The following is a 27,827-nucleotide window of genomic DNA, read 5'->3' as shown; positions in this document are numbered from 1 at the left end:
TGTCTGTAAAGGTACTCTACAGTACTGCAGGTAGTTTGTTTCGCCTCTATACGCAAAAGTTATCTCGGTGTAAGTTTGTTTATCATGTGTTGGCAAGTTTTTGAAAGGGTAAACAAAAGTTTGCCGGAATAAGTGCCGGTGGAATTCCTTTTTCCGATGAATATTCTTCAATGTATGAATTTATTGTTGTATTTCCTTAAATCTTACAATGGCTTTCTTCCACTCTCGGAGTAATTTTTCTATTCAAGAAGAACTTTAAGTGTCTCCTCGGATCACCTTTCAATCTCCTTATCACTAGGTACTTTATGTACTTTTCCTTTATTTGTTTTAAAGTTCCAAAAATTTTTGAAGATGCAAGAAGTCTGCGAAAATTTCAGAGTAGCTGTAGAGATGGGAAGAACGGACATTGTCAAATCAACATTGGATGCATGTAAGTTTTTCATTGATGATCTCTGTAAGTACTCTGCTAAGTAAGTTTGTCCTGGAATGTTTGAGAGGACAGCCTTTCAAGTCTGGTCGATAGGAATAAGTAGGCAGTTTATTCCACCTGGTTTTACATTTCTGGGTACTTAGAGGCTAAGGATTTTTTGGTCGCAACCATAAGCAATAAAGTGCTCTATATCTCCAGCCAACCATCCATTTTGTTAAACCTTAAGGCCGCACCTTAATGGTCATCCAATTTTGAAGCTCACTCCCTAGATTCGATAAACAAAATTCCTTCATGTAAAAGTGAGGTTTTCCGAGATGAAAGTGGATGTACTTGACACCAGGCATTTGAGGCGCCTCATGAGGTTATGCTGTACGGCATCGACTCGTAGCTTCAGCATCAATGCCGTATGCCCAGGTAGCGGCCGTTCGGGCATACGGCTCCGAGCCTGATGCGCTCAACCTGCCGACCGCCGGCTTCGGGCATTGAAGCCCGATGCTGAAGAGCCGACCGAGCCAGCCTCAAGCGCTGATGCTGAGGTTTGATGCTGGCTCAGGGACCAACATGGGCCTCAGCCTCTGAGGCCGGACCGTCGGCTTGCGGCCCGATACGGCCTCAATTTTCGGACCCGCCACCCAGCTTAATTACCGACGGGGCTGTCCCAGAAGACCGCGACCCTCGGACTCGGCGATGAATTCGCGGAACACCCCTTTGTTTACGTTTCCCATTGGCGCGGTGGCCCACGCCGGGGCGCTGGCGTCCGACGCGTCTGCTAATTGAAGCCGCTAATTTTGATGCTGGACTCAGCATCAAAACTGATGCAGCATCAGAAAAGGAGCCGGGAGTCGGCTTCACCAGGTGAAGCCGCCTCAACGGCATATGCGCTCCCCCGGCGCACTGATCGAAGCGGCATGAAAGTCCGCGCCGGGCCTCCGCCTCGCGCGCCGATGCGGCTCCGTTTATGATGCTCCCTCAAACCTCAGCTCTAAATCCCTGCTTGACACCATTACAGAATTGGGCAGGTGTATAACACAACTTTTCTCATCTCAGAAAATCATCCTTTTATTTTTTTCATCTTAATCAAAGCTCCAATAAGTAGCTTTAAGTCCTTTGACCTCAAATGCATGATCTCAACTTTTCTTGGGAAAAAGCAGCGATTTGAGGTCAGACCTTAATGATAGGATCATTTACATCTTTCCCCGACCACCAGAGGTGGCCTGGTACCAAAAAATAAGGACCAGGAACACCGGCCTATCAGAGCTCGGATTGGCCCAGTTATTTTATGCTGTGTCGACAAGACAAACCGGCCCTAATTCACCTTAAATTTTGACCGACCGATCAGGACTTTGCTCGTTGTTTCCGCCTGTCTGTCGGCTCTTGCCGACTACCCTTTGAATTGCTATCGTGAAAAGTTGCTCCTACTAATTAAATTTCTTCGACCTATACCTATATCTGCATGTTGTCGTCCTTTTGTTACTCTAATATTCATCTTTCAGTTTTCACCTTAGTTTCTTTAGAATCTTATCTGGAAATGTCTGTTTCAAGCAAGTCCTTTGAAATTGAACTTACTTATTTTTCATTCTTTTCTACTACAGGTCCTCTTGATTGTCCTGATGAAACTTCTGACAAGCCAACCAAGAGGAAACTTCTGAATGTACCCTTCACAGAAGTTGGAACTTATCTAGCTCTTGCAACAAAGGTATAAGAATTTTTTTTTTTTTTTCAAAAACTTTGGGATCTACCAGTTGGTGGAACTTACAGCATAGTCTAAACATTTAAAGTAATAACTGAGTACCACCGATAGTTTGTTGCTCAATCTTATTTTAGGAGCCCTGTGAAGATAGGAGCAACAAACTTCAAAATTGAAAAGTGTATGGCCGTGCGGCCATAAAAAGTGCTTAATCTTGAAATTGTTGAAAGTAAATAACTTGTTTCAGGTGTGATGCAGGATTTTAGGTGTTTTGGACCCTGATAGCAACTCTCTATAAACTTAGAAAAACATTTTTTTTAAAGATCTCATAACTTCATAAACAGTTCATGTAAAAATTTTCAGCATTTCACCCCTAAAAACCCTGGGGGAGGGGGAAGGTTCTTAAATAAAAACTATCACATCCCAGATTTCAGAATTTTTCACTCTTCATACTAAACGGCTCCTAGAATAAGACAATGCTAAAATACTGCAGATGGTATGCTGGTCTCGTAGTAATGTTTAACCCCACTGTTTCTCAAATTAAATTTTCCTGGTAAAATTGTTTAATCTTTGAATTTACTACATAATTTTGATTGTCTAGGTAAAGAAAAAAATTACTGAAAGGATGTAATGACAGTGTTTTATGATTTCAGTTGAATCACTGCGATGTTGTGCGAGCTTTATTGTCTGAGGGAGCCGACCCAAGTGTCAAAAATGAACAGGGTTTGAATAGTTTTGATTATGCTAAATCAGAAGAAATGGTACAAGTATACATCAAAGAGCTACTTCAAGCCACTGGCAACTGTTTGTAAGTCAGCTCAATTTTTTTGTTTATCAAATTCTTTTCTCTTTTTAAAGGTATACATGCCTAATTATCATCAATTTGTCAACAAATGAATACTAAATTCTTATGTTTTATCAAATTAGGTATATCTTTTCCTTATGCCTCTCACTTGATCTTGGCGAATTAATTAAGGGGAAAATTCTGTTTTATGAAGACGACTAATTGATTTTGAAGTTAATTTTTCACTCAACAATTTTTCAAACTTGTTTTCTTTTTACCAACAGATTAGATCGAATGATGTGTGTTCTTAATGCCGGGGTGAGTCCAAACTGTTGGGACACTCACAGTGAGCAAAACACACCACTCCACTGGGCAGCCTGCTATGGTAGCAAGGCCACAGTTGCTTGTCTTATAGGTACTAAGTTATTTCACACTATTGATTCTCCAAGTGCACTCATGCTTGAGATTATTTTTTTCCCATGTGTATTCAATTTCATTCAACCACAGATTGCTACTTTTTCCTGTCTCCATTCATATAGTGAATTAAAAGTAAAAATGTGTGTATATTTTTGAATTAATGTAGCTGAGGCTCTTACTATCGAAACAAATTGTGTTGAGAAAACTTAGAGGAAACATCAAGATGGGAGACTGGTTGCTGTGTCAAAGCAATACGCTTGGCTGGTATCAACTATTCATGGTTGTTTAGCCTTGTAGCGATGCCGTTACATGGCAGATGCATTATTTCTATTACTAGCTTGTTTTCTCTTCTAAGTGGAGCACACTCTTAACACTTTTTAATCTCATCCCGATTTCAGATGCAGGCGCTAATGTGAACTCAATGAATGCATATGGCACAACCCCACTACATGATGCAGTCAATCGGGGCGATAGGGAAATTGTTGAAGAGCTTCTTAAACATGGTGCAGATCCTTTGAAGCTAGATAAATCTGCCACCCCAAAATCGCCTCTCGATATGGCCACAGCTAGGTCTCCGCACTTACTCCCATTGTTTCAAAAATATTCTGCAGGTGTGTTGTATTTTGTTTTCACCTTGTTTATCAATGGAAAAATCAGGTGTCTCCAGGTCTGGTAAACAGGGAGGGATAGGAGGGAATTGTCAGGGAGTTTCAGCAGATCAGGGAAATTAGGGAGCAGTCAAGGGATTCTCTGCATAATTCTGGTAATTTGAATAATCGTGAAGTATGAAAGAACATCAGCACTTTGCTTACAGTCAAACGCCACAGTCTGGTTCAGGGCTTGATGAATTTGAGCTACCCTTGAGATAGTGCTCAGAGGCGTTTGTTTTGCCAAGGAATCGCAATTTTAGTCAATGGGGCAGTGGCAAGGAATTTTTGCTGGCATATCTTATTTATTTCTCGTAAAATCTCTTGAAAAACCAAAAATTTCATTAAAAAGTTCAAAAATCAATTTTAAGAAAAAGTAGCTAATCAAAAGTCTACAGTGGAGTTGCCTTAGCAAGGTGATGCTTGAAGTTCAGTTAAGCCACACAGAAAATGCTGTTTCCCCTGCCGAGCAGCATCATCAGAGTCTGCCAAGAATATCGTTTCAAATGGGTCTTTTTTTTTTGACATTTTCAATATGGGGTTTCTTTGCGATTAAGGGTTAAAAGAAATCTAAAAAAATTCCGGAACCTCAGTTCACTCCTTACTCTCAAAAAAAGCATTAAAAAAAGTAGAAATGATTGCCATTGGCCCATAGAAGGATGAACACCTGAAGAAAAAGGTTCATGCGTATCTGTCTTCTGTCATTACCAGTGAAATTAATGCTAAAATTTTTTCATTTTCAGTTCTGTGCGTATAAAATTGTTGATGTGAATAGTCAGAAAATTTTGATTACTTTGGTTAGGGGAAATCTGGAAAAGTCAGGAATTTTTGCTGAGTCTGCAGACCCCCTGGACTTGGTTGGCATTTTCCAATTCTTGAGGACAACATAACGTGAAAGAAGTTAATCAGTATGAGAGTCAAACACCCCTAACTGCCTCTCATTTTAAATGAAGTCCTGAGTGGTTTTTGCCTTTAAACACTCCCGTCATACCTGTTCCTAATTTTACATAAATCTCAATTTAACACATGTCACCTCTCCTAAACTATTGCACCTAAGTCTTTTTCCAAAACCTCCAGTTCAGACAAGCTACCTTCGTTTCTGTGCACCCAGCCAATAATTGAACTACTGAAAGTTTGCATCTCAGCAAGTGCATCTGAATCAAAAACAGTTCTTCAATAAAGGAGGGAGAGATGAGTTTCACTTTTTGTTCAACCTTGTCTTCTTCACGATTTTCTGTCTAGATTTATCACCGAGTCAGCCAAAACTGTCGAACGGTGACAGCATAGAGAAATTAATGCGTAGTGCCTCATTAGACTCTTATCCTCTGGATAGTCTTGGAAGTAGACAGAATGGCGATGAATGCAGCTCACCAGTCAGTGGCCTTTTGTTACCGCAGTTTGGTCAAGTGAGTAATTTCCTTCTGTACTTCTTATTTTTCCGGCCTGGATAGTGATATTAATTACTGTATTATTATTCTTTCAATATTTCTGTGTCAGTTTTAGTCTTTGGTTGAAAGCGGAATTCCTAAGCACATCAAGTTTCAAATTTGTTTATATGTTTTTTTTTTAAATTTTTTTAGCGCTCATTTAGACTCCCTTGTAGGTATGTTGCAATAATTTTTTTATTTGGTTTGTTATTTCAGGAAATTACTCTGCTGTTATTTTAGTAGCAACTTCTACCTGCATTCAATATGTAAATAAATAACTGAATTAATGTATATCCATTTGGATATTATAAAAGAAAATGTAATATAATAACTAAACTGTGTGTAATAAAATGTGTGTATAAATAAAGTGTGTAGAACAACAAAATTGTTCCTGTCAAAAAATTTTTTAAAAAGTGTGTTGCCTTTGTTAAAAATTTTACCATGAGTACTTTCAGAGAACCTGAATCATTTTTCTGTTCTAGGCAATCGATAGAGTGACCAGACAAACACCAATCAAGCCTCTTGTAACCGATCCTGTTTTTCACCTCCTTTGGCCTCAACCACAAAATGTAACGGAATTGAAAGGTGCACCATTTTTTCCAAAGTCAGCACTCTTTGTATCTGTCATTCAATCGAGGCATCATTCCATTCACAGGTATTGAGGTTTGCCGTACATTATTCATATTATTATCTCAAATTGAAATACTGATGCACAAAAATTGAATTTTTAGCTCCATCACTCAACATAAATGAGGACCTTTACAACCAAACAGCACACAGGTGTATGTGCTGTTTGCTCCGTAACTAATCCATCGTTTTTGTCACCCTACAAATTTCATACTGGAAACATATTTCAAGACTGATCTTCATCGTCAAAATTTTGTTCAATATAAACTTATCCATTAACTCCCCTTCTCATTGATATTCACTCTCAAGTGTTGATAAGTGACAATAATGCATTAGGAAATTATCTTAGTAATGAAATAATTTGGTGCTGAGTTATATTTGTAGTAATATCAAATAAAACCAAAATATGATCAAATTATGACCTTTCATGGTATTGATAAGTCAAATCGACAAGATAAGCAAACAAGAGAAGAATGTATGATCGTTTTTTGTTTGTGTTTTTGACAGGGTTCTTGATGTTTGGGAGCGGGCAAGGCCTGCTCTTTTGGCATTGAATCTGAATGTAACAGTGAAAGACGTTCAACCGTATTCAGGCCAGCTCACTGACGCGCAAATTGAATGCATCATCAATCCACATCTTTTTACCATGTACAATGCGTACCAAATTCACATCTCGCCCCTAAAGGTTCATTTTTTCGCTTCCATAGCTCATATTTTTATAAATTCGGTTTCATTTTATTGCATGGTCATGTAAAAATAATTAAAAAGATTGAATTTGAAACTCAAAATTAGGTCACGAAATTAAAAAATGAGGAGGCGGCTATAGAAACAGCCCATATGAGTATGAGCTGTTTTGTTTTTTCACATTGCAAACAATTACTCCACTCCAAGAGTATAACTTTTTTTAATATGAAGATGATCTAATAATTCTACAGCTCAAAAAGTCAATTTGTCTAGCAAGAAAAGCAGGGCATATGGGCACTTATCCTGGTATCAGCGCCGAGCAGCAGAGCGGCCGCACTGGGCGCAGACTTGTGCAGGAATCTCCAGATAAAATAAATAAGTCAAAAGTAAAGTATCATAAAATCAATAATTCAGTAAATGAGTTGCTCCAAATAAGTCAAATAAATCGTTTATTTCTCAGAAATGTTGAATTTCACAATCATTTTTCACCATTTATGGTAGTGTAAGATCTATTTAAATTTCACTCCACTCCCCTCTATCCAACAAAGGAATGAAAATAGAGCAGTCAACACAATGTTTTTAAATTAGCTACAAGTTACCCTAAATAAAATTAATCATAAATCTTCATTCAACTCCTCTTTGAAAAAAGTTCTATGAGATAGGAGGAAAACTCATTCATTTTCTCAAAAACACAACGAGTTATTGATTTTTAAACTCCCAATGCGTTTTTCTCAAACAAGGTCCAATGTTTTTGCATATGGGCTGTTTCTGCAACCGCCTCTTCAATTTGTGTGTAATGAAATTTTGTGCTGGATGAATCCTTTTCACCTAAGCTAAGCAGAACTCAACTAACTTCATTAACTTCTCAAACTAAGTTGGGAGCCAACAAATTCGTAGCTCTCGTATGTACTTTGTTGGAATTAAAATAAACAATTTTAGTTGAAAGTGAAACAGAGAAGGAACAAAGGAATGTTTAAACTTTTGAGATTTGAATTGGGAAAGCCTTTGGTTTTCGAAATTGAGCTTTTCTCCAATAAAATATTATCTTATGTAATACACATTCAAAGTTTTACTTCATACAGTTTTTCAAGTGCATTTGATTGATTGATTTATTTACACAATGCACGGAAAAAATCAACTAACAAAAGAAAACAAAGCAATATGACAATAGATAGTAAGCTTAGAAAAGAATAATATGTGAAGCCGACAGAGGAAAAATCTTTCTCTTGAATTTTGTAGAATAAACAGTTTAAATTGAATGTATTTTTTGCCTGTATTTCAGATTACGATCTCGTGTGAAAGCTTATCTAGTCTGCACTATGCTTTGAACACACTTACGCAATTATTCCAAATAGCTTCCCGGCTGAACAATGTCATATCCGTCTCTCCTGCCCTAATTTACGACTATCCATCCATCAAACACAGAGCAGTACTATTAGATATTTCACCCTCCAGTCGAGTTCCGTCCATGGTGAGTATTGTTTCCTAATTCTAAGTTGAATCAACAGATTGGTCCTTAATATACTCGTCACTCACCCTCGTTGATTTGGTTGTCACCAAGTAGGCATGATCTATAAATACTTTCATTATTTGGGGGAAGAAGTATATGCCACAGAAAAACTCATGCACAGTTACTTTTTCTAAAATAGAATAGTGCCAATGTAGATGGATTCTGTTAGCTTTATATTTCAAGTGCTAGAATTGAATGTAATAATAATCTCAATGGACAGCGCAAATAATTTCTTACAGAACTCTTGACATTCTAAATGGATGTAAAAAATATGCTGTTGTGATATCTTTGTGCTGTATCTTGAACAATACTCATAGATTGGTTGTAATAGTAGCTACTGAGCCCCAAAATTTTGTTTAGAAAACCAATCGAAATGATGTCATTTTAAAAAGATTGTCAATGTTTGTTGGTAGTATCTGAGATCATACCTATTTTAATGGGTTGGTAAAATTGTCAGTTACCAGTAACCAACACAGTGCCTTTCTCACGGTCAATTTTGCAATGAAGTGCCTTTCTTGCCATCATGTCAAGAAGTCTTAGTCAAAAGTGAAATCATTTTCATATAAACTAAACTATTTTCTGTAATATGATTTTTGAGAATCATTAAATAAAAAATAGTCTGACTGATAACATCAATTTTTTTTTCACCCACCAGGATTATTTGCTTGACATTATTGAAAAATTATCTTGGCTAAAAATTTCACATCTGCACTTGTATTCAAGACTTTCACCCACATCCTCTTGGCCCCTGTGTTTTAAACAAGGGTGAGTTCAAAAATTTTTGGTACATTTTCACGAACACATTTTTCCATATAATATTCATTTTCGATGGATCCAGGAGGGCAACTACCACCTTCCTGCCGTCCTTGGCTTACCAGAGAAATAGAGAAAAGGGACAGTGATGAAAAAGCTTGAAAAATATCGTTTATAAGGGAAACACTTCTTTCTCCTAAACTGATTGCGGTGGACGCACGAAAGAAACTCCAACGTACCATATTTCTTTCTCTTTCTGTTCCTGTAATTTGAGTTTGCTGAATGCAACTGTGTCATTCAATCTCAATTTTTTCCTTTATAATCAAGAATGAACAAAAAGGAGAAACAGGGACAAATATTTTTGAACTTTCAAATGTCAGGCACTGAGCGGATAATTTTTTATTTTTTATTTATCTATAGTTATCTTTAAGCAATCTATTTAAAGATTGCATTCCAGTGATGTTTATTTTCCTACGCTGTAAACAAATATGTTGCAGCAAAGAACCATAGTTAGATACCTAATGTTCACAGATTTTTGAATCTCAATTTTTAAACGTTTCTTATGGCTTCCATATTAATTTCTAGTATTATCATCTATAGTTTCAGTCATTTATAGTTCAGGAATAGAATTAAAGGAAACAACCTTGGATGGAAAAATTAAGAAGAAGAAAAATGTGGCAAATATGAATTGAAGAGGAAAGATTGTATCGCGGCTCTGAATAATTCCAGTAATTCATACCTCTGAGTTTTCAATAGTCATTCAAAAAGGCTCAGGAAACTAATCAATTCTAAACAAAGAAATCGCACCAAAATTCAAAGATTGAGTGAGACATGAACTAAGCCTCCTGTAGGAAGTTGTTTGAACTTATTTAATTTGTCTTCAAAACTGTTAAATCAGCAGTTATGTCATTGTAAATTGGTTTTCTTTCCATCTTAGTGAAATGCTGTCAATAGACCGATACTGCCAGGATCGATTTATTTCACTAGTTCCTGTCCTTGAGGTAGAAACTGATGTTAAAAAGACAGATCTCAAAAATATGTGGCCGCTCTTTCAACAAGTGATGGCTGTTTTCACGGATGTAGAGTAAGTATAATTCTATTATTTTTGCAGTGCGATTGCAGTCTAACGAGTAAAGAGCCTTGTTTCCTCTTTTCAACTCTGAAAAATGAAATTCTTTCTAAAAAAATGAACCATCTTTAGTATCACCCAGGGTAGTGTGGAGCCAAGTGACCGAGAAAATAGGAGATTAAATATTTTAATTTGTTGAAGGTCTCAAGAGCAAGGCAATGTCAGAACTTGGAGTGGGACTCGGCCATCGGTCGTGACTTTAGATTGTTTTTATTGTATGCCAGTACCCAAGCTGAAGAGTGTGGGATCTTTTCTGATTCCCTACTTTTTTGAGAGGACGAAGTACTGAAATATTTTCTCAGTACGTAAGAATGCAAATTTTTCTAGAATTTATCATTGTTTGAGCAAGGATTCTAAGTTACGTTGGTTTTTCAAATTTGGAGGTTGCTTATGTGACCATTTCAGACCTAAATTTAATGAACATCAGCAGGGATTTTAACGGTCTTGCGAGTTGAGTCTGTAGAGACTCAGACTCAGCCTTGGCCATCGAGCCGGGCAGGCGGGCCATGGGCAGACCTGCGTGCTGGTCTGCCACCATGATCCCCTGGCAGCCTCGGACCACTGTCCCGATACCGGGCGTCGGCCGATACCCGGTATCGGGGCAGTGGTCTGAGATCTTTTGTCAACGGATGAAGAGGCTCAAGCTTAAGGGCGCCTGTACGCAAACAGGGGGAAATACGCTGACCTCCGAGAAGTTTCCGTGGACGCGCTGCTGAATCCGCCAGCACGTCGGGCTTTCCCCAGCGAGTCTGGGTCGTCGTTGAGACCGGACCCAGTCACCCTCTAGAGAGACGGTATCGGCAGCGAGCCTGCCCTATGGTGCAGCTCTGAGGGCAGACTCAATGGAGCTGCACCTATGTCGGTCTCGCGCTGATGGTCGACCCCCTCGAGGTGGTCCATACTCAGACTCGCTGAACAGAGATCGCTCCTGCACCGAGATCGCCCGCTTAGCCGACTCCCAATCCCTGAACATTAGTACCAACACAATTACTTACAGTACCTCTAAAAAAAAAAATAGTAGTACCGTTTTCATTCAGCATAAATTAAGTCGGTAAAAGTAAAATAGATCGCCGGTTTCAAAATTTTGGACAAGGTTTAGTGCTTCCTGATGTCTCAATTTTCTGCCTGAATCAAAAGCTGAGCTAAATATTAAGTCCCTTCAAATTTAGAAGAAATCAACAGAATATATTTATACTTTTCCGAACTTTTTTACACTTTTTAACAAACTTTTTGAACTCTTTTCAAAAATTCACTCATAAAAACCGTATTTCATCAATTAAGCATTGCATGTACCAAAATCCGTAAATTTAATAGTCCTCGTAACTCTGAAATAAATACTACACACAAGATAAAACTAATTGTAAGCTCATCAACTGCATCATAAATTAAGTTCACTCCTTTTTTCTACACTTTGAAGAATAGGCAATACTTAACAGACTTACATTCATAGATTTTACGATACACGGTATTTCCACCTCCATGATTTTGCTTTCCAGCACAGTAGGAACTATAGATACATTTTATTTTTATTAGGAGACTAGATTTAGTCTCTGGAAGAATCTCTTGTTTATTATGTTTAAGAATTCACTGTTTTTATTTTGTTACACAGATATGTTCATGTTGGACACACTCTAGGTCCATTACTGCTTGGAGAAGATGGATTAATATCTTTATCTGAAGTTCGCCACTTTCTAGGGGTTCCTTCCAACGTTACGTTAATGCTTTGTGCCAACTCTTTACAAGGCTATAGTGCCTCTGATGAAGCTTGCTTGAATAATATTATTCTAGTTCGCTATGGTTTTCAGGTACTGTTATTTTTATTTTTTATAAAATTTCTTGTATGATGAGTAATTTTGCTGCAGGTTGTTACCTAGATGCTTATTCTTGTTCTAGATCTGTTAGGTTGTTTGTGGAACAGTCAGCGCTGCTCGAGTTTTTGACATCACCTGGAAGACTACTTTTTAAATGCTTAGGGAATACAAAAAGATTTAAATCCTCCCTGGATTGTTGGTGTTTTTTTTCTTTGTTTCTTTTCCAAAACTGCAAATATTTCTCAGACTGTTTTCAAATTGGAAGGTATAAATTTAACAACAGATAATAATCACTCTCATGGCTACGTTTGTCTTGCTTTCCAAGCATTTAATTGGTATCGAGATTGCAGCTTCTGATAAGTGTGAAGTAACAGTGTAAGACCACTGACAGCTGTAAATTCTAACTATATTTATGGGTCGAGTTTCTCCTGAATACAGAACATATCCAGATTAAACTTCCTTTCTTTCTTTCATGTATACTCTGAGGGAATAAGTACTCAAACCACCAAAGAATCGGCGATTTGAATATGGTGCTTTCAGAGGGATGCTGTTAAACAGATGTATAACCTGTGGCATGTAATATTATTTATGTTCCTTTTTGGTTTTCAGGCTGATTTTGATTTCCTTGCTCCCACCAAAGAGTTTTTCGAAAAAGGCTGCACCATGTGTTTTAGTCCTGGAACTTGCACGTGGAACAGGTAAACATTGCAAAAGCCACTGTTTTGTTGTCAATAGAAAATTTAGAAATTCACACCTATCATTCAAAAATAATAGTGAACAGAGGTAAATGTCGGAGGATTTCTTGCACACGGTGCATCAGGAAAAACCGGAAAATATCAGGAATTTTGGCCAAATAGGAAAAAATCAGGAAAATCAGAAAAATTGGACGTTTTATAAGGACTTTTTCTTACACGAATCTCCTCAGCAGAGAAGTCTTTCTGCTTTTTGCCTACCGTGCCAGGAGTCGTCGTGCCGTCTTTGTTTCCGATAATTTCTCACCCGTAGTACTTGTGTCATATAGTGAAGGCCACATCGCAGTGTTGCTGTTTTTGTGAGATCAAAATTTTCCGTCCATCTGCAGCGCCTGTATTTTATTTGGAATAGTTTATATCGGTCCTTTTTTTTTAATGTGGCCCGTACTCCGGCAAATCACTATTTTTATCAAAGTTTTGAAGTTATTCTCAATTTGTTTGCATTTTGTGCGACGTACGTACAAGGACACCACACAATGGAATCTATCAACAGTTGGCAGACTAGTTTCTAATCATAAGAACTCTATCAGAAAATTTAGTTTCCGCATGCATTTATGCAATAAATATAGTTTTTACGAGAAAAATCAGGAAAATATCAGGAATTTTCAAAATGAAAAAACTAGGAATTTCTCATAAAATATCAGGAAAATATCAGGATTTTTCAAAATTAAACAATACTAGACACCCTGTTGCAGGAGACAGGGATTTTTTACCTCTCCTCGATTTCCCTGTTTTTAGTTTATTTTTGAAAGGCAAATGCATGATTGCGGTCTCTCCTGATGCCATACGCAAGCTGGATTCTTTCCAGCCCACAGAATCACGAATAGGGAGATTTGACAAGGTTATTTGGACACCGCTCCTTAGAAAATACTCTCCTATGGGGTGGAGAGGATCAGCTAGAAGCATTTTGGGGAGTCTTAGGCTTCCTTCCCAGTAAATTTGTTGGAATTCAGTGCAGGTATTTTTTCAATTTCATAACCGTAAGAATGAAGACTCTAGAAATTTATTTTTTCTCGATTTAAAAATAATATTGAATACCTACTAGTTTTTTTTTAATACGTGTCAGCAGGTTTTTATTTGAAAAAAATCAGGGAATATTTTGTAATTTAAAATCTGGGAAATCTTTTTCCTCAAGTTTGTTGATACCCTGAAGTCACCCTATTGCAGAATTTAGAGGTGTCCCATCCAATTTATTTTTCTTTTCTACATACCTTTACTTACTTACTACTGGCGCTACAGCCCGGGGTGGGCTTTGGCCTCCAAGACAACGCGCCTCCATCCTGTTCTGTCCATGGTCTTTTCCTTCCATCCTGATACGTTCATTACTCTAAGATCTTTCTCTACTTCATCTTGCCATCTCAGCCCTGGCCTTCCTCTCTTTCTTTTCGATAGAACTTTGGCTTTCATGATTCTCTTTGGCATTCTTTCCTCCTTCATTCTGCTAACGTGCCCTAGCCATTGAATTCTTTGCGATTTGATGAATCGAACTATATCTTCTTGTTCCAGTATCTTGTCGATTTCGCCGTTGTTTCGAATTCTCCATTCTCCATTTTCTTTGATGGCTCCAAAGATCCTTCTTATGATTTTTCTCTCAAATCTTCGCAGCATGCTCTTGTCATTCTCTGTCATAGTCCATGTTTCTCCGCCATATGTAACAATTGGTCTAATAAGGGTCTTATATATTTGTAACTTGGTCTTCCGAGATATCAGTCTGCTTTTGATTAGCTTCAAGTTGGCATAATATGCTGCATTACCTGTTTGTATTCTATCTTTAATTGACGTAGTTGTTCTGGCTTCATTATCGATTAGGTTTCCCAGATACTTGAACTTTTTGACTCCTTCAAATTCTTTGCCATCAATTATTAAGTTTTGCGGTTTTCTTCTTGACTCTGAGGATGATAATATCATGTACTTGGTTTTAATTACATTTACCACTAGTCCTAAATCTCTTGCTCTTTTTTCCAATTCTTTGTAGATCTCTATTAATTTTTCTTTAGTTCTCGCAATTAGGGCAATGTCATCTGCATAGGCACATGTTTGACTAGATTTCGTGAATATTGTCCCTCTTTGGTCGACATGTTTGACCGCCATGTGCAGCGCTATTATAAATAGCGTACTTGACAATCCATCCCCTTGCTTCACGCCCTTGTTAAAGTCGAAAACATTGCTCACTTTATTTCCTATTTTAACCTTGGCTTTGGTGCTACTCATGGTCATTGTTATAAGTTTGATGAGCTTTCTTGGTACATTCATTTCATCCAGGGCCTTTATGAGTGCCTTTCTATTGACACTGTCGAATGCTTCCTTGAAGTCTACGAAGAGCATGTGTAAATCGATTCCGTACTCATGACATTTTTCCATGGTTTGTCTGATCACAAATAATTGATCGGCTGTGCCTCTTCCTGTTCGGAAGCCGCATTGGTATTCACCTATCTCCTTTTCGACTACCTTCTTCAGTCTTTCATTTAAAATTGATGACATTATTTTATATGCCGTGCTTAAGAGTGTAATGCCTCTATAATTCTTGCATTCTAATTTGTCTCCTTTTTTGAATATTGGACAAATTGTTCCGATATTCCATTTTGATGGCATTTTTTCAGATTTCCATATTGCTTTTATTAATTCATGCATTTCTTTGATTAACATTTGTCCTCCATTTTTAAGGAGCTCTGCTGTAATTCCATCTTCGCCTGGAGCTTTGTTATTTTTCATTCTTCTGATTCTTTCCGCAACTTCTTCTATAGTTGGTGTTTGTGATAAATCATCCTCATTTGTGTGGTCTTCTTTTTCCATTGTTTCTTTGTCGTTTAGTATCATCCTTTCCTTTTCATTTAGCAGCTCTTCGAAATGTTCTGCCCATCTCTCCATTATGTCCTTTTCTTCTCCTAGTAACTGACCATCTTTACTTCTGCACCCGCTTGTTTTCGGTTGAAATCCTTTTCTCATTCTATTAACGGCAGCATAGAATTTTCTACTTTCATTTTGCTTGCTTAATTGTTCTATTTCTTCCATTTGTTGTATCATTGCTTCTTTTTTCTTTTTTCTAAGAAGCTTATTAGCTTCTTTTCTTGCTTTGTGATATCTTTCTTCATTTCCTCTTGTGTTTCTTTGCAGCATCTTTTTTCTTGCGTCGTTTTTTTGATCTATGATGTTCATGCATTCTTCATCGAACCATTCTTCATTTCTGGTTTTTCGTTTTTCTCCAATTGTTTCTTTTGCTGCTTCTAAAATTGCTTTCTCAGTTACTGTCCAAATCTCTTCAGGCGTTTGATCCCTTCCTTCCATTCCATCTGTTTCTTGCGTTAGCTTGCTGTTCAAGACATCCACGTACTTCTTTTGTAATTCTTTATTCTTGCTTAAGTTTTCTGTGGCCCAGCGCTTCACTTCATGTTTGGGCCCTTTCATTACATTTGCGATTCTTTCTCTAACTTTAACTTTTACAAGGAAATGGTCTGAGTCGCAGTTAGGCCCTCTGCAGCTCTTTACATCAATTACTGATGACATATGTCTTGAGGATACTAGTACGTGATCGATTTGATTCACTTCTTCACTTCCTGGGATCTTCCAGGTTCCAAGATGGATTCTTTTGTGATCGAATGCTGTGCTTTTGACATAAAGTTTATTTCTTGCTGCGAATTGTACCATCATGTTACCATTATCATTGTTTTTCTCATGTAGCGTGTGAATACCAGCTACTTGTTTTTGGTCTTCGTTTTTTCCAACTTTTGCATTGAAGTCTCCCAAGACTATCAGCATGTCATGCTGGCTTACTTTTGTACACACTTTTTCGAGTGCCTCGTAGAAACTTTCCTTTTCCGTTTCTTCTTTCTCCTCTGTTGGTGCATGCACTGACACAATGGTGATATTCCTAAATTTTCCTTTTATTCTTATTCGGCAGATTCTGTGGTTGATATTTTCATATTCTAGGAGAGTATTTCTTGCTGCTTTGGATAGTAGGAATCCTGTGCCAAATTGCCCTGTATTTTCACTTGTTCCACTGTATATCATGCTGAATTCTTTCTTGTCTATTCTTCCTTCTCCTTGCCATCTGATCTCTTGGACGGCTATGGCGTCAATGGCATATTTCTGCAGTTCTTTGGCCACTTCCATCATTTTCCCTGCCTTCTTCATCGTTCTTACATTCCATGTGGCTAGTATAATGTCCTTGGTTTTTTGGGGTTTTTTCCGTGATCCATACTCTTTAGGTCGCTTTATCCGTGGGTTTTCTGGGTACCGAGGCTTTGTCTTGGTTTTCGTAGCTTTGTTTTTTTTTACGTGGTAGGGTTGCTAGCCCTACGCACAACCCTCCTCCTTTTCCTGGGCTTGGGACCAGCAAGAGAAAAACAACTCTCCTCTAGGCGGAGTTTCTACACACCTTAAGCCGCTTTTATAGTGCAGCCTCGTGCTCTGCGACGCCCAATCGCCATTGCCCCCTGTCCTCCCAGAGATCACCAGAGAAGGTGCTAATTGCCTGATGGTCTCTGGGATTTTTTTTTCTTCTTAGTTTAAATTAATCTCACAATCAGTAGATTTTTTTTAGAGATTCTCATTTTTTAATCTTTGATTTATCATGGTTTTTATTTAATAAAGTACGTACGTTATGTGTCTTAGTCTGGCAGGCTGTCCTGAAGCAGCAATTTGTAATGTTTACCGAGCAATTCAAAGCACAGAGATCAATCATACAGTTGGAATTATAATTGCACAGTGGCCGGGAAAATTTAACCTAACTCCATACCTCTTCTCTTGGCCTGGATTTCTGGTTGGTGCTGGTCTCAGCTGGAATGCTAACACACACTTGGTAAACTTTTCTTTGAATTGATTTTTCTTTTTTAATTTTATTTTGGAATTGACGTTTCCCAGCATTCCTGTGACCTTCCATCTACTTTTTTCTGCCTGATAACGGTCCGAGGATTTTTCCCAAATTGTCCATTGGAGTTTTCTTTGATCGTGGAACCTGGTCTCAGTGTATGACATGTGATCATCATTCTCTCAAACCATCAATTTTTATATTGACTATCTACCTACTAAATAAAATATGTACTTACATAACCGTTCATAGGGAAAGAGACCTCGGTCCACAAAAACTAAAATAAATTTCATTGATATCAGAACTGTGAGAAGTGTTCTACCAACATTTCAGGATGAAAATTGCTCAACCAAAATATTGATGGTGAAAGTGTAGAAGTGTGTATCTCGATTTTTAACAGTTTTGTATTAGCTCCATAAAGTATTGTTGAAGATGTTGTCTATCTGCCAACAAGAGATTATAATCGAAGAAAATCGGGAAGTCACCTAAAACAGTAGAACTTTTTTGGCGTATCTCGGGTTTAAGCGTAGAAATGCGTATCGTGTTCTGGCCCCTTCATTTGATCCGGCGCGCCTTACACACACCACGCGCTCCTCAGCGTTTCCCGCCAACAGCGCATACACCAGCTGATCAGCTGTTCTATGTTTTTATTTATTTTCAGGAATTCGCTGATTTTGAAAAGTTGCTAAATGCTTATCACTGGAAGACCCTTCAGTATTATTTCTTCATAGTTCATGTCCATTATTCACTCTCTGGGCCAATACAATCATAAACTGACAGTTCATCACAACAGTCAGAGTCATTTAGAGTTGTATTAGAGTGAATCAAGTCTTACAATGCCTCATCCATCATATTGGATCAACTAAAGCTTCTAAACAAGTTTTAAGTACGAATAAACTCTATTTTTGATCTTAATGATCAAGAGCAGGTTCAAAACGCTAATTGCAGGAATGCGTATCTCGTGATCAAATGTCATTTTCCAATCATACAATGCTTGATCCGGCCGTAAGAGATCAAATGAAAGCTTCTGATAAGGAATTGTAAGCTTGAAACTCTTTTTTAGTCTTTAAATGATCAAAATCCACCAACAACAGGTTTAAAACACTGATTGCATAAATGCGTATCATGTGATAAAGTGTCAATTCTAGTGTCGAAAACGGGAATCTCTGCATTTCTGTCGTATTTTCTAACAGTTCAAGAAAATATTTAAAATGCTGATGGAGTCTGAAAAAGCATCTTATTCTTGCTATCCTCAAGAAATATTACCCTTCTACTGACAGTAAGGAGGAATGTAGACAGTTTTTTTACTCTCCTGGAAAATCGTGTTTTCTGAGATATGCACTTCTGCACTTTCATTATCGATATGTAGTATTACGGTGGTTCAAAAGAGGTTGATGCAGAATTGACTTCTCCCCCCTCCCCCCTAGATTTATATAATTCTTGAAATTTCAAAGAATGTACTGAGGGGGATCGTTTCCTAAAATTTCAGCCCCCAAAAAAATCTTGTGAGGAGGGACGGGGGTCAAAAGTTGAACAAACTTTAAGATTATTTAACAATTCAAGATAGCGACATGAAGTTCACACAGGCAACTTTTAAAGTAAACTTTTGAACGAGTAAACACGCTTTATCTCTATCAATCAAAAGTTGGGAAAATTTGACTCGCTCGGAGACTACTATTTCTACTTCCTCGTTGAATTACTGAAAAAGTACCATTTTTGGTTTTCACTAAGCATGAATATTGTTCTTAATAACATCCTGTTCTTTATTGTTGTTCCTGATCATGGAAATTTTTATTGCATCCGAAGAAAATTGTATGTTCACGAGTTATGACCGCAACAGCAACAAAAAACGGTGCTTTTTGGGTTTTCTAGGAGTTCAATGAAACATCAGCAAGAAAGAAAGAAAATAATTTGATTCATTCCTGAGTGATAACATGTTAAATTCCTGCTGTATCTCTTGTCATGCTAAATTGTATATCTGACGATTTTTTTCAAGGATTTTGTCAAGAGTAGGCTAGCAGCACTGCTGGATATGCACATTTTCAATGATGAAAGGATGATCATAGGTCAGTGTATTATTGAACTGGGGCTCATTGAAACAATGGCCTTGCGTTTATCTCGTGCTCAAGAGCAAGATGACATATCTGATCTTCCACCAAATATCGGCTCGTTTTTGTATCGACTTGTCGTTGACTCAGATAATGTGTCTCTGGAAACACTTTCTACAGATAATTTTAATGTAAGTCTCTTTTTTCATCGATTATCCTACTCATTGTACTATCAGAAGTTTAATTCAAAGAGATCCTTAGAATTTAGGTAATTATGGGGATTTAGTGCTAAAAATTAAAAATGAAAAAACTTGAAAAATTCCTTTTTATTGCTTTTCAAATAACCCTTGGGGAATAATTGCATTTCAATCTCCCAATTCCTCCACACCCAGCTCCAGGTGACCTTTGTCTGACTGAGACCATCTAACTTGCCTGGGAATCGGACTAAGAGCCTCCTGATCCCAGGACCAGCGCCAAGACCACCACATCATAGGAGGCCGACGAACTGTAAATATTTTGATAAGAGGTCGGATCTGTGTTCTAAGGCCTCGCTCTGCTTTATCAGGAATGATTTAATGATGATTTACATGAAAAAATTCTCTGAAATGAAAAGGAATGAAAATTATTTTAGTTTGTAAAACATTCAGTATTTAATAAGATATTTTTTGTAACTATGTTGTTTTTATTTTTTCATTTTTTTATGGGCTTGCATATCCCTTAATGCAGTTGTCAAATTAAATCAACTGCTTTATGTTTTTAAAGTGTTTCATAGGTTTTCACTTTGCATGAGATTAAAATTAGTTTTGAAAATTTTGGGAATAATTTAAGTTTTAACTGAGTTCTCCTACTGGGTGATTTTTCACATCCAATAGGATGCTTTATAAGTTACTTTAATTGTTGAATTTCCAATTACAGAAATTAATGAGGCTCATAAAAAAAGTACAAAATGAAATTTATCGCTCAAAATTGGAGTGCCTCAACGGTGAGATGGTGATTCAAGAACTTCTGGTGTCTGTCGATTTGATGTTGTGTGCTTGTAAGATAGGCAGGGCCCTAGTAAGCAAAGGCATCAACCCGAATAGTAATCTGGGATTAGCTGTCATCAACCTTGGAGTCTCTAACTTATCGCCTACCCTGAGGACTGACATTGCCAACAAGTAAGAACTTGCTTCAGTTGCAGACTGGTTCTGTGAAATATTTCTCTCTGTACAATATGCCCTCAATCTTGGCCACTGAAACCCTTCATGAAAAACATTTACTACATATTCAATGCGTCAAAGTCCATTAAAGCTAGAAATTATCGTGTTTTTTGTATGCTCCTGCATTCATTTATATGTGATACTAAGGATGCTTCAATATAATTTAAAATGTGAGCTCCTTCAGCAACCAATGGAGGCAGTAATATTAACTTAGTCTCTCTCTTAATTGCTTTTGTAATTTCAAATTGATTTCCTTAAAATTTGTCTCAGAGCATTTGATTTTTCTTCTCTAAATTTTTAAATCAGTTTTGATAAAAATGGACATAGAACTCATGACAAGAGTTAATCCATTCATTTCCCTTCATAACTCATGGTAGAAGAAAACGGGTACGACGTAGCAGCTGCAGGAAAGCATCATGGGAAAAGAAATTCTCTTGTTGTGACACAGTAGTTAAACCCTCTCTCATTCACACATTAACAGAGCTTTTGTATGTAAACTACAGTCAGACCGTTTTCAACGAACAGAATGACAAAGCAATTGTAAGCAAGCTTTTCATAGAGGCCTTTAACATTCAGATGCCAATCGAGAGCGAGTCGGCTCCATGTCCATGCCTGTCCCCTCTCTACTGTTTAATGAATGGCTGTTTAACAAATATTTGCATTAAATAGATATGGGATACACGCTTGAAGTAACAGCTAGTGCTGTTTAATTTATTTAGCTCCACTTAGTGATTTGATATCTCCCATAAGAAATAGGACCTCAGCGCTAAAAAAATCAAAGCTTGAACATTAAACCCATTGCTTCAAGAATTGATCCAAAAGAAATCGATTTGAAATATTGATTCCCCATGTTCTTGGTGTTACAACTTCAGGGTGAAGTTATAGGAGCCATCTTGGCTAGCAGGATCAATTTTTCAAACGCCAAAATGATTTTTTGCAAACCGTATGTACTATTTACCACGGTGCATGAAACTGTGCAAAGGGTGCAAATTAATAATTGAAATTTGAAATGTACAAGTAATGTGGGATTGCTTCAAGAATCGTATAAGATTCTGCTGTGAGTTACCTTTGACTTTTTCAGGCGCTATGATCAGCCAGTATTCCTGAGTTTTCAAGCGCCAAACCAGAACTTTTCTACAAGCATTTTGAAATGCATCATGGCGCTCACTGAGGTTAAAAGACTGCATGTTTTGGGCTTAAAATACTTGGCAGATATTACAACTTTACCACTTCTGTTAGTATAGTAATGATCTACACTTTTCGCAACTTAATCTTTTGCCTACTGAAGTGTGTTTCCTAGAAAACAATTGAATATACATTTAGGATTTTCATCTCAACCGGAAAAAAATCATTCCCTTGAAAAATTTGTTACCAAATTTTAAGGTCACTCCTTCCATGGATTCTCTCGTTTGCAAAGTGATTTACTTAACACATTTAATTTTTACAGGCTTCTCGCTCTGATAGAGCAATATAAGGGGATCTGGTTGCAAAGACATGTTCCTGCTGGTCTGAAGTATTCCCTCGGAGTTCTCTCAACAGCCCTACAACGATTCGTACCTCAACCAGAATTCCAATGAAACAACAAAGTCGATCAGTTATGTACTTAATCATCTCGGCACATTTTCATCATTTTATTGCTTCCACTTTTCACCTGATGTATACTGAGGGTGCGTTATTGAAGTGCAGGTGTACCCAGAGTGTTTTTCACCGCACTTCTTGTGATAGCTTGGTCCTATATGTTTAGGATTATGAATCTGTGGATTGTTCATAACCAAGGGGTTTCCCCTAGAGGACAAGGTCAGGATCAACTGAATTTTGTGTTTTCAAGTGAAAATGTGATAAGGGTGTTGAAATACGATTCCATTTTCAACCCTTTCCCTCTTTTTTTCATTAAACTTTTAAGAGTGTTAAAAGAAAATTGTTTGGAGAGCACAGATGCAGACATGATGAGAATTTCCAAGAAATCACTTTAAGTTAAATAGTTCATTATAACTTTGCAATCTTGACATTACTTATGCAGTCGTATTTTCATGGTGAATTTCGATTGTTAAGATGGTTCAAGAATAAATATCTCCAACTGTAAGGTTGCAAGTCTCCGTTTATGCTTTATTATTCTAAATGAACACCTACAGACAAATTCTCTTGAAATTTGCTGTGGACTTTCTTCATTCATTCAGCAATATTCACAAAATATCTCAAGCTGATTCTCATGTTAATTTTCTTTTCAAAAAATAAAGCATAATGGACTACTAGACAAGGTACGAATTTTAGCATTCTGATACGTGTTTCTTAACCAGAATTTCACGTAGAACACGATTCGCGCAACGAAAATTACTGAAACCAACTCCTAATGGAGATATTAACATTTTTATTTCACATTGGTCACGAGGAATTTGAACTGCCCGCTCACAAGAAACTCAAAGCTCTACGTTAGTCAAATCGCGCACTACAACGGTTTCAGCAATCTTCTCAGTCTAGCAATGTTCATGCCCCACCATGTGTTGTTCAAACTATAAGCAATTTGCTACAGCTGAGCCAAAGCGTGAAATTGAGGTTGCCAGATTTTTATATCTCAGAGACTGATATGATAAACGTTTAGCGCACGATGTGAATCACGTAGAGCATTGAGTTTTCATGAGCGATTGGTTTGAATTCACGCATCAAGAATTATTGAATATCTTCGTAAGGATGTGATTTCAGTAATTTTCGTTGTGCGCATCGTGTTTTATGTGAAATGTTGATTGCGAAACATGTATCAAAATGCTGAAATTTGCACCTTGTCTAGTGGTCCATTGGAAATTTTTGAATGTGACAACCGAAATATGCCTCTTACGGTGTCAGGCATTGATGTACGTATAAATCACACCATGCTGACTGCTGAGTCTCCAAATATAATACATAGACTGGAAAGTGAAAGAGCCTACTTTTTAAAATTGTAAATAAAATATGTATTACCAGTATCTCCTGAGAAAACTGATCCAACCAACCATGAAATCAGATTTTTGGTGTGACCGTATTGAAGATTATAGAGGCGGATTTTTCGCCACTGATCTCGAAATTACTTTTATTTTTAGTACTCTATCAATTTGATGGCTTCAGCATGTGATAGAATTTGAAATACGGATTTTGCACAAAGTTTAAGTCACCGATTTAAAAATGCACTAACCCTTGTTCATCGCAATAAGCGCAGTTTTATCCAGCTGCCTTTAATGGTGCCTATGCTCAGTCTTCCTCCATGACAATAAATGATGGAAGGAGCGATTTTTATTATTTTTGACTGAATTAAATTTTAAAAATTAAATACCTATTAACCGCCACAGAGTTTCACAACAAGCCATTGAATAGGTTTGTCATAATACGACTTAAATCCTCTAATGTGTTTTTGCCTACTTTTTATTGAGTTTTGATGTAGTTGTTTGTAGATGGCGGCAAAAATGGTACATTTCTGAAGAGACTTAAGGTGAATCCAGGCTCAGAACTTCGCGATTTGGCCACCACCTCGCGCTGCTCAGAATAGCCGTATATATTTGCCAAAATAATAAAAACCGTAATACTTATTCAAGATTGGGGATCCAGGGGATATAGCAACATACTTGGGGAACATTCAGTAAAAAAATCTTCTAAAAATTCCTAAAAATAAAGTCGTAACTACGGCGGAAAGTAATGCCCATTGCGGCAATGGGAGAGAGAGAGACAGAACATGAGGGAGTCGGTTGTGCGCTCGGCCGCCGCCTCTGAGCTTAAAGTTTCAGCCGTACTTTCTCTGCGCTTGTAATTCTAATTGCCAATATTTTTGGCTCAAAAAATCAAGCAAAAAATAATCTACATCTTGTGGATCTGCTTTTTGAAATTTGAGGAATATTATTTCAGTAATCGTAGAAGGAAAGTGAAATTCTCAGTGGTGACTGGTGGCGCCATCTCTAATCTTGAATTATCCCTAATCGAACCCTGGATTCACCTTAACAAATCAAAATGTACAATGATTTCATGTGCCCGAAGCACCCAATTTCGTAGCAAGACTTATGTTTCCCATGTGTTATTTTATCATTGAACCCTATTTTTAAGCAAGTTGATTGATTTCAAGTTTTTTTTTCTTTGGAAACAATGGCCTTCTACTTATTTTAAATAAAATAATTGTTCCTAATTTCCATCAAATAAAGGAATGAGAAGTATACATAAGAATGACCACAGCAGAAAAACCAAAGAATATCAATAGGAAAAGAAGAAAAAAAAAAATGGAAAATGAATTTTAAAAAATAAAATTTCTATTGGAAGTACAAATTATTAGGGGGAAAAATCAGTCCCCTCTGACAAAATCAAAGGAGGAGAGGCTTAACTTATGACAACAGAAAGATATAATATCCAATTGAGGTATGAACATCAAAATGTAATTAGCAGCCGTTTATAAATTATGTCACACAATAAGGGGCGAAAGGAAGTTTGGGGGGAGGGGGTGGGTTCTGGAAATAAAAGATGTCAAGAAGAATATTACTGCAAAGTTTTGACCTGTTGAACATTTTTAAATAAAAGTGATAAAAATATTGGCAAAAAAATTTGAATTCTGGTATGAAAAGGGGTATACCCAGCAAAGCATAGTGCAGTTTAAGGGGAGAATGGGGAAGTGGTTCACACAAGACCAGGAGGTGAGGGGTTTAAAATTTTGAATTAGTGACATAGTTTATGAGCGGCCTTTAGCTGGAAAAAAGAGGCATCAAAATAAACAGAGTATTGAAAAATGCTATTTTAAAGGCCAAAAAAAAAGCTCCTCAGTTTGCAATCAAGATTTTAAGAATAAGAAAATACACACATACCGTAGCTTTTTCAGCAGCTGTCACTTTTAAAATGAGGTGATTTATTAAAGTTAAGAAAATTTGCATCTGAAGTATGTTAATAAACACTTAGGCAGCAGTCTATTTTTGTAGGAAACATTTTTTTCCTTTAAACTTTGCTGATAATATGCAGCTAAAAGGTTCTTATCAGATTTTTCTCTGACTGAATAATTTCTTGAGCTTCAGGCAAAAGTTAGTTCTGCTTTGAGAAATCTGTTCTCGGTGTTCACCTTCAGTGCTCTCAACACACCCTATCCTTCTTAAGCGGCAGGAAGTTTATTTTGAGGTCACGTTTTCCTTCATCGGACTTCACTATGACCGCCTATTTTTTAATGTTATCCCAATGCAAACAACTTAAAATAGTATAAAAAATCAACTTTTACAATGCAACAACACGCAACATTTAAATCCTGTGTTAGTGCTCAATTTTTGTTTTCTTATTTTAGCACCTAACTATGGCAAAAGCCAAAATGACTATCATGTAATTTGGTGAGCATCACTTTAATTTTCATTGGGATAGCGAGGAAAAAATTAGCAGATTTACCCGATAGTTTGAAGATCACCGTCATCTTTGTGTGAAGCCACGTAGCTGGCAACTGGTTCAAAGGGAATCCCAAACCCATGACCTCATTAGTAATTTTAGTGTTAAACATTAATTTAAACTAAAGGAGACAAAGTTGAGAATTTAAGTAGTAGTTTCTTAAATTTTAAGTACAAAATGCCTTTAAAAATTAAAGTTTAGTTGGAATATCTATTTTCCTCAAACAATCTGACATTGAACTATAACATTATAAGATCGGAAGATTTAAAGAGATGGAAAAAACAATTGTGGAGATTAGCAATAATTGCATCATCTTTTTTAAAATAGGGATCAACATACTCAGTTTTTGAAGAGGGGCAGAGATCGGGATGTTTCATGGCGTAATATCAGCATGTCCCTTTTCTTGTTGAAAGCAGGAGTGAGGGGGAGTAACAACTCTCGATGGTTTTCTTTTATGGTGTGTGATTTGAACATCATAGTATGTCATTTCATAAGATTAAAAACACAACATGGTGGTATTCAAGTTGGGATTTCCTTTGAACCATACATCCATTCCAAAAATTTGCAAAAATTCACTATGACCTACACTGCGATTGCCTAATATCATTGAGAAAGACAGTAGTGGTGACCAACCAAGATTTGATGGCCATTTCCCGCATCAGTTGATGGTGTTACTGAATAACACTTGATTTTCCAATATCAAGGAAAACAGCTCATGATACAGCTAAATAGACCAAAATGATGATGCCAATCTGCATATCAGAAAATACCTGGAAACTGCTCAGTTCATCAGTTTTGCTAGATTGCTATACCTAGTTGTAACCCAGTTTCTGGTATTGTTAATTTAATTAAGTTTTAGTGGATCTGGATTCTTAGTTGACCATCACTTCCTGTTTTTCCCCTTATGAACCAATAAACATAAATTGTTTATCTGTAACAAAAAAACTTATGCTAATACATAATCTAAGCTAATACTAAAAGATCAAAGGAATTTATTTCAGTCAATGTAAGTCTGCTGGGAAGACCTGTAAGTGCACTTGGAAAAGCTCCAGCAAACTGAGCAACTTCAGAAATTTTAAGGAAACTAAAGTATGCAAACATTCAGCGGGTATCTTGCATTTGCAAGAGGGATCCACACTTCTGAATAATATAAGGCACTTAAAATTAATGGAGTCAAAGCTTTTTGTAATTTGACAGCAATAGTTCCAACTGCTATCAGCAGCATAAATCTTAGCTATTTGTATTATTTTATAACTTTGTATTGAAAATTTTCCGTTAGTTATTTATTTTATTAAAATATTACTGTTTTTGTTAATCTGACGAATTAATTTCCTCCCTTTTTCATGGGACCTAAAACTGATCATCATGATGACTCCCTTATAGACGCTACTAGTGTTACGTCGTTACATATCAATTCATTCTTGTTGGTAGCATTGAAAGAGGATCATGTCATTCTCATTGTTTGGATCAAATTCAATATAACAAAAAACCCCTTCGGTGTATGACATCACCAATAATAGCGCCTGTAGAGAAATCAAAGAAAATACTATTTGTGGCTTCTTCTCTGCCAACAGAGAAATTGCTAAGGACGATATGTCTGCTGAAAATAGACCAAGCATTAAATGCAAGTTCTCATAATTGGACAGATTTAACCGGAATTAGTGTAGAGGCATTCAAACTACATTTTGCAATTAAGGACTACAATTTCTGGCCAAGTTTAAGAACAACGTATGTAACATAAGTTT

At 37.0% G+C, this 27,827-nt stretch overlaps 1 protein-coding gene across 2 annotated transcripts; it reads left to right on the top strand.

Annotated features, from left to right (window-relative positions):
- LOC109038029 (uncharacterized) lies at positions 1–27,397 on the top strand. 2 transcript variants are annotated; one of them, XM_072298998.1, is made up of 17 exons: positions 1–430; positions 2,023–2,126; positions 2,771–2,925; positions 3,186–3,316; positions 3,717–3,929; positions 5,208–5,371; positions 5,875–6,047; positions 6,527–6,704; positions 7,986–8,174; positions 8,869–8,978; positions 9,904–10,050; positions 11,705–11,900; positions 12,516–12,604; positions 17,270–17,456; positions 19,462–19,704; positions 20,429–20,670; positions 22,160–27,397. In XM_072298998.1, exons 1-17 carry the CDS (start codon positions 352–354, stop codon positions 22,287–22,289), a joined length of 2,730 nt encoding a protein of 909 aa, XP_072155099.1. In that variant the 5' UTR covers positions 1–351; the 3' UTR covers positions 22,290–27,397. The 2 variants fall into 2 exon arrangements, with proteins under 2 accessions (XP_072155099.1, XP_072155100.1); XM_072298999.1 differs by having other exon boundaries at positions 5–298.
- The last annotated feature ends 430 nt before the right edge of the window (positions 27,398–27,827 follow it).

This window comes from Bemisia tabaci, chromosome 3, assembly GCF_918797505.1.
Source record: "Bemisia tabaci chromosome 3, PGI_BMITA_v3".
Classification (NCBI taxonomy): Eukaryota; Metazoa; Arthropoda; class Insecta; order Hemiptera; family Aleyrodidae; genus Bemisia; species Bemisia tabaci.
The sequence above is the reverse complement of the archived record's forward strand: the minus strand, read 5'-3'. Positions and strand labels throughout refer to the sequence as shown.